The sequence below is a fragment of the Rosa rugosa genome, chromosome 5 (assembly GCF_958449725.1).
Source record: "Rosa rugosa chromosome 5, drRosRugo1.1, whole genome shotgun sequence".
Lineage (NCBI taxonomy): Eukaryota > Viridiplantae > Streptophyta > Magnoliopsida > Rosales > Rosaceae > Rosa > Rosa rugosa.
The window spans coordinates 46,167,856-46,182,988 of record NC_084824.1 but is presented as its reverse complement, the minus strand read 5'-3'; the positions used below and the strand labels follow the sequence as shown (position 1 = coordinate 46,182,988).

At 41.3% G+C, this 15,133-nt stretch overlaps 1 protein-coding gene across 1 annotated transcript; it reads right to left on the bottom strand.

Moving 5' to 3' along the window:
• Positions 1 to 9,169: 9,169 nt before the first annotated feature.
• On the bottom strand, positions 9,170 to 11,028 carry LOC133707919 (zinc finger CCCH domain-containing protein 48-like). The gene has a single exon (XM_062133373.1). It carries the CDS (start codon positions 10,621 to 10,623, stop codon positions 9,367 to 9,369), a length of 1,257 nt encoding a protein of 418 aa, XP_061989357.1. The 5' UTR covers positions 10,624 to 11,028; the 3' UTR covers positions 9,170 to 9,366.
• Between the last annotated feature and the right edge of the window lie 4,105 nt (positions 11,029 to 15,133).

The window sequence follows — 15,133 nt, the reverse complement described above, 5'->3', positions numbered from 1 at the left end:
TGAACTATTGTTGGTGTATTAGACATTCCTGTGTGAATGTCTGTATATATATTATTACGTGAAATAATATGTATTGTTGGAGTTGTGTTGAGTTTATTGTTGAGAAACAATATATTGTGAGAGGTATTGAGTTTATTGTTGAGAAACAATATATTGTGAGAGGTGTTGAGTTTTATTGTTGAGAAACAATAAATTGTTGTGATCTGTGGAGATCACTAGGTCACGAGGTGACCATGGCATCTATTAGTGAATCACGCTCTCGTACCGGGCTGGTGGTTATTAATAGTATTAAATCGTAATCACGTCTGTGGCCGGACGAGTGGTTACGTTCAGTTAGAGCTCTAGTCTGTCTGCCAAATGTGGAGTGACCTTATGAGTGAAATTGAGAGTAACTCATAAGTGTCAATATATATATGGTAACCTTATGAGGGAAATTGAGAGTAACTCATAAGGGTCTATATATATATATGAGTCTGTCTACCAAATGTTGGGAAATCTTATGAGCGAATTTGAGAGTAACTCATAAGTGTCTATATATATATATGAGAGTGAGTGATCTTATGAGCTAAATTGAGAGTAACTCATAAGTGTCTACATATATATATGAGAGTGAGTGATCTTATGAGCTAAATTGAGAGTAACTCATAAGTGTCTATATATATATATGAGAGTGAGAAAGTAACGTGGGTTTGTGGTAGTCTTGAAATCTAATAAATCAACAGTTCTTTCTTGTTTACTCATACTGGCTGTAAAAAGCTTACCGGGTTTTGTGTTGTTGCAACTCCCGGTACACTATTCAAATTGTGTAGCGGGTAATCCTACAGGACAGGAGAACCAGGACGGTGATCGTGCGGTTAGAGCAATTGTTAGAGTTTTACAACAATTGTAAGTTGTGAGGTGTGTTATGCTCATTTGAGCTTTATAATATATTGTGAGAGTGAATTGTAATAATGAACTCGAAGTTTCGAGATTTGTTTTTTTGTAATTGTAATTATTCAGGTTTCGGATTTGAATTTATCATTCAAAATCCGGGGCGTGACAGTTTGGTATCAGAGCGTAAGGTGCATATTTGGTGATGTGTCAATACCTTCCGAGTGATGGCCCGTCTGCAGCGGATCCCCATCGTGTGCTCTTCGGTATTGGCTAAGTCATTGGGTATGCGTGAGTGTTGGGAGTTGTTTAGGCCGCTAGGTCGTTTTAGGAACGTGAATACCTTCCCTATAGTATTGACTTGGTTAATATGAATTTGTATTTGACTTATACTGTGTTTTAGGTGTTATACATGTATTAGCCAAGCATACTATACTCCTTAGGTGATGGAGATTCGAAGGGGTTGTACTTAGAACCTTACAGTTGTCTTGTAGGTTCGTATTGGAATAAGTTCAGTGGCCGCGAGTTACAATCCTTGAGGAATAGAAACCTCTTGATTCAACTCTGTTAAGTCAACGAGGATTGTTTTATGGAAATGAGGTTCTTTTGATTGTTGAAGTGTTTGGTTGAAGGCATGGTGTGGACCTATGCTCGTCTGTAATGTGGATACGAGTATTAATCGATAGTAATTTTGCCTTTTTAAGTTGGATATACTAATGTTTTTGAATAGATTCTTGACTCATGTGGAGTTGTGAGTAGTGTTGCGGTTAGGGAAGGAATTATTGTGGTTAATTCTTCCATGTGCTTGTAAGTTGTTGAGCAGAGTTTGAGGTGCGAGAACGGAGTTTGATCTTGTGTTTGAGTGATTGAGACGAACGACTATATATTTAAGTTATCTACAAGTACCTATAATCATAAGGGTTATTGAAGTGGGACTAGTAGTAATTTTAGTGATTCTAAAATTGAATCGAGTTCGAGGAACGTGTTTTATATACGTGGTTGATGTTGCGAGCATCATTTTTGATTGATATTTTGCGTTTCACAAAGACAACTGGATTGGAAATTCTCCATTTGGACACCTTGGTCTGTTGACCTGACTATGACTTGTGGACATAGTTTTATTTAAGTGAAGGAAATTGATTTTGTGAACTAGTTTTCTTAAGTTTTGGATCGTAGTATGGAGTTGGACTGAAGTGAATTTGAGGTTGTTTGTGTTTTAAGTTTAAGTAGGCGGGACACTTAAAGTTCTGAAATGGAGTTGATTTTGGTGTAATTAATTGGGAAAGTTAGAATCAGTTCTTGTGAAGGATGTTGGATGAGAGTGTGTGCCTTTGGTGATTGATCTTAGGTGATATAGTTAAACGCAATTTCGGATATTGATTTTAGTGATTTTGTTAGGTATCCATAGTGGTTCAAGTGAATTACTATGTGATATGGAGTTTGATTTGATTTCTGAATCGCTAAATGTTAGGGATTGAATTGTGGTGAGTTTTTGTTGAAACAATTGATAGATTGAATTATCGAGATTCTATAAGAGTTGTAAGAGTAACTCTAAAAACGTGGGTTTTTCCTAGCTAACTCAGGATGTGTTTAGCTTTATAAATCCCTAATCCTATCGATGAAATTGTTGTGTTTGGTTTGACTCAGAGGATACTAGCTAGACCTCGATGCGACTTAATTGATTGTTGGATTCTTTTTGAGTGATTGTTTTTATTGCATCATTATGAAAGATGTGTGCAGTAGAGTTGTTTATGGTTTTGAAAACAGTATTGGGTGACCAAGGTTCGATCCTTGGTGTTGTTGTTGGTTAAACAAACAGGAAAGAAAACATGCACACCATCTTATTGAGTTTATATTACAAAAAAAAAAAAAAAAAAAAAAAAAAAAAAAAAAAGCGAGGACTATGCTATACTAAGCCTAGTCAGCAGCTCCGGATGGGTTGAGGCTGAGCTCAAGAGAAACGTTTGAGCCACTGTGGTAACCGCCTGAGCCACCAGAATAGTAACCAAAAGCGCTACCTTCCTCGGAAGTAGCCTTCAGGTTACCAAAGACGTCCTCGCCGTGCACGGGGAACAGAGGAAGAGTTTGAACCTCCTGGTGATCTCCTCCTCGTTGTTGCAGGGATGTTTGTCCTCCTGTTGTGCCAAAAGAGTTGTACTAGTATTAGTGTTGAAGTGTGAGGAAGAATATGAAACAGAATTTAAATCAAGAAATCCTTCATTACCAGTAGAATAGGTGGAACCAAAGTTGAGATCAATGGATCTACCATCATCAGTAGAACTAGTGGACCCAAAATTGATGTCAATGGATCCACCAGCTGGCCCAAAATTGATGTCGATGGATCCACCAGCACCAGTAGAACCAGTGGACCCAAAATTGAGATCAATGGATCTACCAGTACCAAGAGAACTAGTTCTCATGGGCACTGGAGCAGCCTGATTACACCTATTCATCTGCTTCTCTCGAGCCCTGACGTTCTGGAACCAAAAGTAAATGTTCTTACCCTCAACATACCCATACTGGTTCAGCTGGAGACAGATCTCGTGAATCTGCTCTGTAGTTGGGCACTTAAATCCCTTGACGTAGTAAAGATCCTTGAGGATTCTTATTTGTTCTGGAGTAGGAATCCACCTGGTACGGCTTCGCCAGAAATCCATGTTGGCACTACTTCCAGCTGCTTGGGTGTTTCCTCCCTCCTCTGTTGGTTGCTGTTGTTGTGGTTCCATTTGTTGCGGGGTTTGGAGCTCCATTAGTTGCAGAATTCGTGGCTCTTGGGTCATGGGGTGAGAGGATGTGGAAATCGAGGAATACATGGTTTAGTGTTTGAGGGAGATTTTGTTAGAAGGATTGGAGTTGTTGAACTGGTGATTGGAGATCTGAGATTCTCAGAGGAAAGATGAGATCGAATCTTCAAATGGAAGAAAAGATCTGAGAAAGAAGGATTGAAGATTTGGAGGAAAAGATTGAAGATCTGAAAGTTCAGAGGAAAGATGGGATTGAATCAACTAGATGGGAGAGAAGATCAGAAGAGAAGGATTGAAATTGATGAAGAGAGGATTTGAGTTTCGAGAGGAAGGCTGCAGAGTTTGAGAGAGAATGGCTGGGGAAAATTTCTTTTCTTTGGTGTGAACAGTTTTTCTCCAGGATGCACCTATTTATAGAACGAGGTGAGCAGATCTCCATCGTTGGATGGACGATCTCTGAGATTCAATCCACGCGTTGGATTACAGTCGCCCCGAAACCCGGAAAAGCTGTTGGCGCTTGGAGAGCGTGTAAGGGGACCGAGGGAATCTCGAGGCGCTGTGGCAGACAGCTGTAGCCGAAAGCAGATTTGACTGCCGTAAATCACGGAAGGGATAAGCCGTGACACAAGTGGGCCGTACTTGGGCCTGTCTCGGATCAAGGCATCACTGTAGCTGTGGGTGGAGGCCTGATGGGCCGAGTTTCAGAAACAGTTTTGGACATGATGGGCCGAGTTTCTGAAACAGTTTTGGATGAGTTGGGCCGGATTTCTGTAACAGTTTTGGATACGTTGGGCTGGGTTTCTGCAACAGTCTTGGATGTTTTGGGCCGAATTGTTGAAACAGTTGAAACAGTTGGTTTAAATAAAAGGATTGGTATGGATAATAACGTGAGCAGCCGTGCTCGAGTGGTTGAGTGTACAGTTCGTGTACAAGAGGTCTGAGGTTCGAACCTCGCCTCTCGTTTATTTTTATTATGTTCGTTTATGACATAATAAGTATAAAATTTGTACACATTATATTAAGCACAGCTTGTGCTCCAGTGGTTGGGGGACAAAGGTTTCGTGCGGCAGGTTGAGGTTTCGAACCTTGCCTTCCCCGTTATTTCATTTATGTCACTTATGACATAATAAATATAACACGTGAGCATATATTAATGAAGGCAGCTCTTGCTTCAGTGGTTGGGAGCAAAACCTTCGTGTTTGAGGTCGGGAGTTCGAACCCTACCTCTTACAAATATTTTTGGGTCTCGGACGGTATATACGGACGTATATACGGTATGTACGGTATACATACGTATATACGGTCTGTACAGTATGCATACGTATATACAGTTGTACGGTATGCATACGTATACACGATCTGTACGGTATGTATACGTATATACGGTATGTACAATTTCATACCGTAGCCGAGCTGGAAGTTGGTGGGCCGATTGGTAGGCCCAAATAGTAAGCCCAATTGTTCGGCCCGAATAGTAGGCCCAAATGTTAAACCCAAAGTGGTTTGGGCCGGTTCGAAATGTGGATGGTTCGGTTTCTTCGGCCCAATTGGCCAGCCCTAGTGCTTAGTCCAAGGATTGAGCAAGCCCAAGTCATCATCATTGGGTGACATAATTTATTGGCGTGCTTTTGGGGATGATTTGTTTTGAGTGATGCATCTCTATGGTTGTGAAGAGTGGTGCATGCTTAAGTTTTACTATGGAGATTTACCGTGATGCTAATTGAGTAGCGAAACACTTTGTGGGAGTGTTTACTGTGCTTGTATGCCAGTACAGAGTGATGATCTATGTGAAGATCTATGTGATGATCTATGTGAAGATCTATGTGAGGATCTATGAGATGATCCATGTGACGATTTTGTGTATGTGATGTGGAGTGTTGTTGAGCAGTTGTTGTGTGAGTTTACGTTTGTGATGAAAGGATTTAGTGGCCACAGGAATGTATTTTTATACAAGGGCTGTGGCTTTGTAGATTACTACAGATTTGGAAAAGATGGAGATTCTATAGTTAGGTCAACCTTAATCGAGAGGAATTGACTTACGCTTAAATTTCGGGACGAAATTTCTTTAAGGAGGGTAGACTGTAATACCCCGGAAAATCCAAATTAAATTCCATGGTTTTTTAGAAATGATTTCACGATAGTAGGAGCGAGTACGAAGCTTGGAAAAGTTGTGGAATTAGTTCGAACGATTTTATTTTCGAAAACGAACGTTTTTAGGGGGTCAACAAAGTTGACTTTTTATACGTTCAAAATTTTGGAAAACTTCCTTCATGAAAGTTGTAGAGCTCGTCGATACGAGTTCGTGGACATGTGGAACGCATTATTCGGAGTTCGTATGATTAAGTTATGAATTTTTGAAATTTGGGAATTTTCTATAAATAGAGAAATTTTCCGAATTCTTTCTTTAAGGACAAAAAAAATGGGAAATTTGCGTTTTGGCCCCCCAGCTCTCTCCGTTCTCTCTCTCGTGCGTCCCTCAGACCCGACGGGTCGCGACCGACCCGACCCGGTCGGAAAGGCCACTTCCCGGACGCCACCGCCACCGGACCCGCACCAGACCGGCGCGCCTTGCCGAGCATAGCTGCTCTGTGGCCTCGCCCCGCCTCGCCGCTGCCTCCAAGCCGAGATCAAAGCCCGACCCAAGTGCAAAACGGACCCAGCCGGAAAACCACTTTTCCGGCGTTGCATGGGCCGATCGTTCACATTTTCGTGATCTCCTCCTTCCCCTGATCATCCCCATATAGGCCTTGCTTGACGATTTGGAGTGTGGAGTGAAAGATCACGAGTTGAAGATTTCGACGTCCCTGATTCAATCTGGAATCTGATCAGACGCACGAGATTAATCCAACTTCAACGCTTGATCTAGGACGATCTAGGCCAAACCAGACTTAGCTCCAGGTATGGAAGTCGATCACCCTTTCATTTTGAACCAGTTTGTAGTTGGTCACTTTGCCATCTGAGGTGGTTGACCGGCGTTGACCGCCGCGTTGACCGCCCACTGACCACCGCTTGTGGCGGCGCATCAGACCATATTTCGAGTTTTCATTATCTAGGCGATGATCTATGCATCCATACGAGCGTTTTGATATATAACATGGTCATGTTAGAAAAAGTTGATAAATAGTGGATTTTCGTTTTGACGTTACTATTTAACGTTTTTACGTTTATCTTCGGTTTACGATCTGTGAAGATCTGACCATCGGTTTTGCTTCAATTTTGGATATGTTGATCGTATGACTGCCCCGGTGACTTTGTGAGGTCACGGGCGAAGATCCGACCGTTGGATCTTCGTATAATTGAGAAATAGTGATTCGGAAGGCGATTCGTGAGAATCTGACCGTCGGATTTTCATTAAATTCAGATCCGACCGTTGGATCATCGTTTAATTTGAATCTGAGCGTTGGATCGTCGTTTAATTACATATTTGAGTTGTTGGCTAAGTCAAGATCATTATTGGACTAGGTGATTGACGGTTTGAGTTGGTGGACGATTGTGGATCGTATTTTGAGCTAAATTGAAGACGCAGCGGGATTATCGAGGTGAGTAAACCTCACGTGGTTCATATTACGAACCCAATATATTTAATTGCTTTATTTTGCAATCATATGAACTATTGTTGGTGTATTAGACATTCCTGTGTGAATGTCTGTATATATATTATTACGTGAAATAATATGTATTGTTGGAGTTGTGTTGAGTTTATTGTTGAGAAACAATATATTGTGAGAGGTATTGAGTTTATTGTTGAGAAACAATATATTGTGAGAGGTGTTGAGTTTTATTGTTGAGAAACAATAAATTGTTGTGATCTGTGGAGATCACTAGGTCACGAGGTGACCATGTCATCTATTAGTGAATCACGCTCTCGTACCGGGCTGGTGGTTATTAATAGTATTAAATCGTAATCACGTCTGTGGCCGGACGAGTGGTTACGTTCAGTTAGAGCTCTAGTCTGTCTGCCAAATGTGGAGTGACCTTATGAGTGAAATTGAGAGTAACTCATAAGTGTCAATATATATATGGTAACCTTATGAGGGAAATTGAGAGTAACTCATAAGGGTCTATATATATATATGAGTCTGTCTACCAAATGTTGGGAAATCTTATGAGCGAATTTGAGAGTAACTCATAAGTGTCTATATATATATATGAGAGTGAGTGATCTTATGAGCTAAATTGAGAGTAACTCATAAGTGTCTACATATATATATGAGAGTGAGTGATCTTATGAGCTAAATTGAGAGTAACTCATAAGTGTCTATATATATATATGAGAGTGAGAAAGTAACGTGGGTTTGTGGTAGTCTTGAAATCTAATAAATCAACAGTTCTTTCTTGTTTACTCATACTGGCTGTAAAAAGCTTACCGGGTTTTGTGTTGTTGCAACTCCCGGTACACTATTCAAATTGTGTAGCGGGTAATCCTACAGGACAGGAGAACCAGGACGGTGATCGTGCGGTTAGAGCAATTGTTAGAGTTTTACAACAATTGTAAGTTGTGAGGTGTGTTATGCTCATTTGAGCTTTATAATATATTGTGAGAGTGAATTGTAATAATGAACTCGAAGTTTCGAGATTTGTTTTTTTGTAATTGTAATTATTCAGGTTTCGGATTTGAATTTATCATTCAAAATCCGGGGCGTGACATGGAATGTCACTCTTTCTGAATTTGGAGAGCCAAGTCTTATTGAACTTTTCTTCATGGCCAGCGAAAGGCAACAGACAGTAAGTGTGGACCGGAGTTAGAAAAAGTGGCATTGGGGGTGGAATACTTAAGGTACAGTTAATCTCAGTTTGAAATTTTGTTGACAAGCGTCTAACTTAATGATTAGTTTTGTCCTGACTTCTATACATATGTTGTGTATCTTTGAAACTTGATTCTTGATGACAGGTCCAAAAGCTCCACTAGTTTATTTCTGTCTATGCAGTTGCTTTTCCTTCAATTTTTAGTTTTTTACCCTTTGGAGACTGTAAAACGCCAAGTAGTTAAAATAATTTGTGCTTCCAAAGTCAAAGTCCTTGTGCATAAGATTAATAAAATGTTTTACTATGAAGATGTTCTTTGTTTTGCTGAAATGAATAGATTGCTTTAATCGTTCTTGGTGAAACTCTTCTCTTAAGCATTAAATCTGTTTAAAATTCTCACTGTACATTACACAAAAATTTTAAGAACCGAATGGCTGTCAAAATTCCAGACAAGAAATTCAAAAAACTTGCTATAATTGTGCAACAAATGAACTGGGTAGGACAATCATTTGTGTTGGCTGATCCGTTGTTGATATACTTGTTTATGTTGGGGGTTCTTTATCTTCTAGGCTCTCTCTCTCCTTGCCACTTTTCCAAGTATAGTTGTAGACTCTTTTGCTCTCAGAGCTCTCTTTGCAACTATTTTTTTTTTCTCTTGCAAATGTAAAAACCTAGTTTTCCTTCAACTTATATGTTATGCAAGGTTTAATTACGTAAATTTGTGCATGTCGTTATCAAAATCTAGAAACAATATAGAACTTATTGGCTAGAAAAACAGGAACTTAGTAGTAGAGGTCTCGAAGTCTGAATTTGAATAAATGTGGGAACTAATTCACTTTGGATATATATTAAACTTTAACTGTACAGATAGAACAATGTTGAACAACTGAATGGTTGTCAAGATTTAGATACAAACAATTACAAACTTGCTACACTTTGTGCAGCAAAAGAATATCTATAAGAATATCTATACTAGTGTTAACAGTATGTAGCTGATGAAGACTCATCAAGACTCTTGTTTGATTGCTGGTTCCAACCACTTCCACACGGAAAGTCCACCAGTTTCATCCCCAGTAAAGAACAGTCCTCCAGGGCCTACTTGAATAGCCTGAACTACTCGTTTTGCAAATAATCTTCCCCTCTCATCAAAGGATGGCAAATCATATATGCGGACAGAATTGTCTTTTGATGAGCAAAGTAGGACTGGTTTATCTTCAGCATCATGCATTCCAGAGAGAGCAAGAAGACCGTCTTCTTCAGTGTGAGTGTAGATTTCTTCAATGTTGCCTCCTTTACACATAGTCCACACCTTTATCGTGTGGTCTAATGAGCATGAGATCAGAAATGTGGTCCAACATATAAGAGACGTCACAGCATCAGAATGTCCATTTAGAGTCATAGCACACTCCAAAGTGTCCAGATTCCACACCCTTATTGTATGGTCCACAGAACCTGAGTAGAGCCTGATATTTCCAACCCTTAAAGAAACCACAGCAGCAGTGTGGCCACTGAGAGCCTGATGAGGGTGAAATGGATTTGCTTTAGCATCGGAACAGGCTTTGTCTTTCCACACATATATAACACCCTCCTCTGCCCCAGCAAATAGCATATCATTCCCAACTTCCATGGCATGGATTTGACCAACAGGTCCAGCTAGGGTAAATTCAACATTGGACTCAATATTCCACGCCTTGACAAGATTGGAAGCACCGCAGAAAATCCACACACCCTTACTAATCAAGCAGCCTGCTTCAGCACCAAGATTGATTACCCTGCTGCATTCACCAGTGTTGCAGTCCCAAACCCTAACGGTTCCGTCTTTGGCAGCAGAATAGAGACTGCTACTTCCCTCAGGAAGCACAATTCCGGTTATCCCCTTCTTATGGCCTTGGAGCTTTGCCAAGGAAGAAAAGCCTTCTCCACGGAACCAACTGTGCAAATAAGGGCACCATCGTCTTACACACTTCCCATCTGCCCAGAACTTGCAGACTGCTTCGGCCTTTGCTTTCTCTTTATGGGTACCAATGCTTTTCTCAACATTAACATTAACAGTAGCAGAATCAGATGCTTTCCCCAAAGATTTTGCCTCCTCCTCCATTAAAGCAAGAGTCTTTTGTTCCGGGTCAGCGTGTAGGAACCGGCACTCTTTCTTGAGGCATCTACCCGTCGCCCAAAACTTGCAGACGGTTTCGGAAGCAGGTCTTCTTGCATAAACGGATCCTTCTCTCCTTGTGAGTCTGGAATTCGATACCTTGAGAGCCATGGTTGAGTTGTTGAGCGATCACAGAGAACAACAATCAGTTGCAGCCCCAAAACCCAGATAGCAATGGAAGATGAAAGCAGAGAGAGAGAGAGAGAGAGAGAGAGAGAGAGAGAGAGGTTACGAGTCTCAGAGGCGCTAGTGTACGTTTCACCTATTTATGGTATCCGAGTTGCGTCACGAGCAAGCCGGTTTTCATTTTGTTGATTAAATTTTATGCCGAGTTGCGTCACGAGCAAGCCGGTTTTCATTTTGTTGATTAATTTAATCTTGCAAATCCTATAGGCTTAGGGAAAGCTTCATTTAATGAGCAACGGCTAGTTTTCTTAGCTGTAATAATGAACTCAATGTGTATGCGCGTGGGTTTTTTTTTTGGGACGTAACGTTTACTTTTTGGTAAATATTAAATTCAAACTTTCTTTTCACTTATTTGCAAATTGATTTATATATATATTAAATTTTTTTTTTTTTCAAATTCTATGTCTCCGCTTGAATGTTTGTTCACCTCTAATTTTTCACCAACAATCATTTAGTTTAGTAGTATAAGTTTGGGTTTTGCTCCATAGTATAGATAAATAGATCGATAGAGTAAATAGATAGATAGATATGATAAGTTATTTAGTTGTCAGTTTCCAAGTCTGTCCTTTATATACAAATTGGGTTAGAGATTAGCTAAATTTACTCAGGCAATATCTCATATTATTGTCCCATAAAAAAATAGCGACATCATATGTAATTTCCGGTCTGAATATATTTTGATCTTCTTAAAAAGAAAAAGAAAAATGCTGATTGCAAAGGCTGTTGCAAGTGAGGCAGGAGCTAATTTTATTTACATCAAGGTCAGTCATATACTCTTTTTTTTTTTTTTTTGGTGGGGGGGGGGGTGGTTTATGTGACTAATTTGGTCTCTGGCATGGACATATAGTAGTGAGTCTATGTCTTTCAATGTTTAAGAAAATCCATTTGATATCTATAAGCCTTAACTGGTTAGGGTGCCGAACTTCTAAATAAATATGTTGGAGAAAGTGAACTGGCAGTTCGAACTCTGTTTAGTCATGCAAGGACGTGTCCACCATGCATTATTTTCTTTGACGAGGTTTGTGATTCTCGATCTCTATTCAACGCTTTTTATTACTGCTATCATTTGATTTGAATGGTTGCATAGGCCAAAGATGAGTAAACTTGCACGAAAGTCTGTATCGTTAGGAATTATTAATTATGATCACGTACGCAGACTGAATTGTTTTTAGAGTAGACTTTAGAGTGGTCTTGTGCTCTCCTGAGAGAAACATGATTTTTCCAAATCTGAAGGTCTGATTATTAGTCACCGGTTGTGCCACTGATCAATGCGATAAATCCAAAAGTAATGTAAGGTCTCGTACTAAACCAGTCACAGAGTAACTAAATTCTCCACAAAATACCAGTGGTGCTTGACATTGCACTGTACGTATGTTATTAGTTCATCTTTTGTTTTCGAGGAAGAAAGAAATGTCGTAGAAATGGGTCTCTAAGAAGTTTTACCCTCAATTATTAACAGGTGGATGCTTTGACAACAAAACAGGGCAGACAAGGGGGATGGGACGTTGTTCGGCTATTGAACCAGGTAGCTAAAAATGTCGTAGAAACAATAATGGTATATTTTTGTTCAATCTAGAGATGGCTGACTGCCTACAATTGCAGTTACTTGCAGAGTTAGATGGTGCAGATCCGCAGCGGGGTATATTTGTTATTGGGGCCACTAATAGGTAACACTACTGATCGTTGTTTCTTCAGTTTTACGATAATTATTAATTACGCGCTCCAACAAGCTTGTTATATGCATGACAGACCCGATGTGATGGACCCTGCTGTTTTACGGCCGGGAAGGTTTGGTAAACATATTTTTGTTCCCCTGCCGGGTAGAGATGAGCGCTGTTTGATCCTAAAAGCTCTTGCAAGGAAGATGCCTATAGATCCCAGTGTAGACCTCAATGAGATTGGTCGATGGAAGACTCTTAACAATTTTAGTGGAGCTGATCTCTCTGACTGGTATGTTGATATTATTTACTTACAAATGTTTTTGTTTTTGTTTTCCTTTTCGATTGTGCTATTGTAAAACCCTTTCTCTGTCTTATGTTGCCTGTTTCTAAGTGGAAGCCAAAAAAAGAAGAGGGAAGGTGTTGGAAAATACCCTCAGCTCATCCAAACTTGTTCTGTTGTTCATATATTTTTCATTACTCGCATCGTATTTTTATAATCCGACCATTTATCTTTTAAATCACTCAATGATCATCACTACAAGAGATCAACGAGATTGGGATTATTTGTTCATCCAACAAAATCAAACAAATTGACGGTGACATGGAAATGTTAACTTTCATCGATCAAAACCGTCCAATTTGATAATCAAATGATCTCAACTTGATTATTTTTTGTATAGGTGATCCTTAAAAGGTGATGTTTCTGGTGGCTTTCTCCGGGTACCTCACACAGAATGCTATACCGACTGGGGTACCGATCCAACTCCTAAATCCTGTACCAAGAACACACGCTTAGAGGGGTAAACCGTACCGGACGGTTTATGCCTCTCCGATGCCTGAGTGAGAAACTAATATAGATGTGTAATAAGTAAATAGTGGATAAGGGAGTTATTACCCGTAAAAGGTGGTTGAGCTAATGCCTTTATACTCGAGCATGGGAAAGGAGTCTCCCCTATCTTCGATGTGGGACGCAGGTTGCCCTTCTGATGCCATATCAGCCCTCCTATTGTGTAAATCGTTGGGCTGTGATGGCCTGTCCCGGGCCCTGGGTGCCTGGGGTGGTATCCCATATGAGCCCCGCCATGGTGGGTCGTGAACCCGGCCCATGGCATAGTACCTGGGAGTACCGATGGGGCCCAGCCGATAGTGCCAAACTTAGTTGAGACTCCCCTAGTATGTACAAGTCCCCCAAGTTCCCGTTCAAGATGTTTCTTGGGTGGGGACTTATTATTATTTTGTCTCAAAGTTTGGCACTAGTGTGCCTATAGGGAGTCCCCCAAGTTCCCGTTCAAGGGATATCTTGAGCGGGTTACGCTGTAGGTAGCTAACCTGCGCGCTGCGATAGGATGAGGGTCGAGTCTCCGGTACCCGATGGGGTAGAGGATGTGCACCTCCGGTACCCAATGGGGTAGAGAGAGGACTTGTCTCTGATACCCGATGGGGTAGAGAGAGGACTTGTCTCTGATACCCGATGGGGTAGAGGATGTATGCCTCCGGTACCCAATGGGGTAGAGAGAAGACTTGTCTCTGATACCCGATGGGGTAGAGAGAGGACTTATCTCTGATACCCGATGGGGTAGAGGATGTGTGCCTCCGGTACCTAATGAGGTAGAGAGGACTTGGATCTGATACCCGATAGGGTAGAGGATGTGTGCCTCCGGTACCTAATGAGGTAGAGAGAGGACTTGGATCTGATACCCGATGGGGTAGAGGAAGGACTTGTCTCTAGTACCCGATGGGGTAGATGTGTGCCTCCGGTACCTAATGAGGTAGAGAGGACTTGGATCTGATACCCGATGGGGTAGAGGATGTGTGCCTCCGGTACCTAATGAGGTAGAGAGAGGACTTGGATCTGATACCCGATGGGGTAGAGGGTGTGTGCCTCCGGTACCTAATGAGGTAGAGAGGACTTGGATCTGATACCCGATGGGGTAGAGGATGTGTGCCTCCGGTACCTAATGAGGTAGAGAGAGGACTTGGATCTGATACCCGATGGGGTAGAGAGAGGACTTGTCTCTGATACCCGATGGGGTAGAGGATGTGTGCCTCCGGTACCTAATGAGGTAGAGAGGACTTGGATCTGATACCCGATGGGGTAGAGGATGTGTGCCTCCGGTACCTAATGAGGTAGAGAGAGGACTTGGATCTGATACCTGATGGGGTAAAGGAAGTGTGCCTCCGGTACCTAATGAGGTAGAGAGGACTTGGCTCTGATACCCGATGGGGTAGGGAGAGTTGGAGCCCCTTGGTACCCGATGGGGTAGGCGGTGCATGTCGGCCACGTGGGGTAGACTGAGTTGTGCAATAAATGCCCGTCCCCTCAACTGACGGTTTTTGAGACGTGGGACACATGTAGTGATCCGGAGGTTGAGGTCTTTTCGGCTTCAACGGCCCTGATGCTTTGGAGATTGAATTTAAGAGGGAAACAGACTGTTTCCCTTCTCACTTTTTCCGAAATTCTGAGAACTGAGAATTTGGGTTTTGCCCCCTCTCCTTGCGTGCTTCTGCTGCTGTCACTGTGAGGAGTGAAGACGAAAGCTTTGGTCAGATTGGCGACTGCAGGAAAATAGGTAAGAGAATGTGGTTTGGTTTTTTGTTTTTTTGGTTTTTTTTTTTGTTTCAGTTTGGCATGGGATTTGGGTTTCTTCGATCTTGCTTGTGTTTCTGGGTTTTGCTTGAATTTCTGGGTTTTGCTTGTGTTTCTGGGTTTTGTTTGAAGTTTCTGGGTTTTGCTTGTGTTTCTGTGTAACGTCCCGAACCCAAATTCACCCGTT

Coding starts and splice junctions, on each gene's coding strand:
- LOC133707919 (XM_062133373.1), bottom strand. CDS start 10,623: ATGGCTCTCAAGGTATCGAATTCCAGACTCACAAGGAGAGAAGGATCC.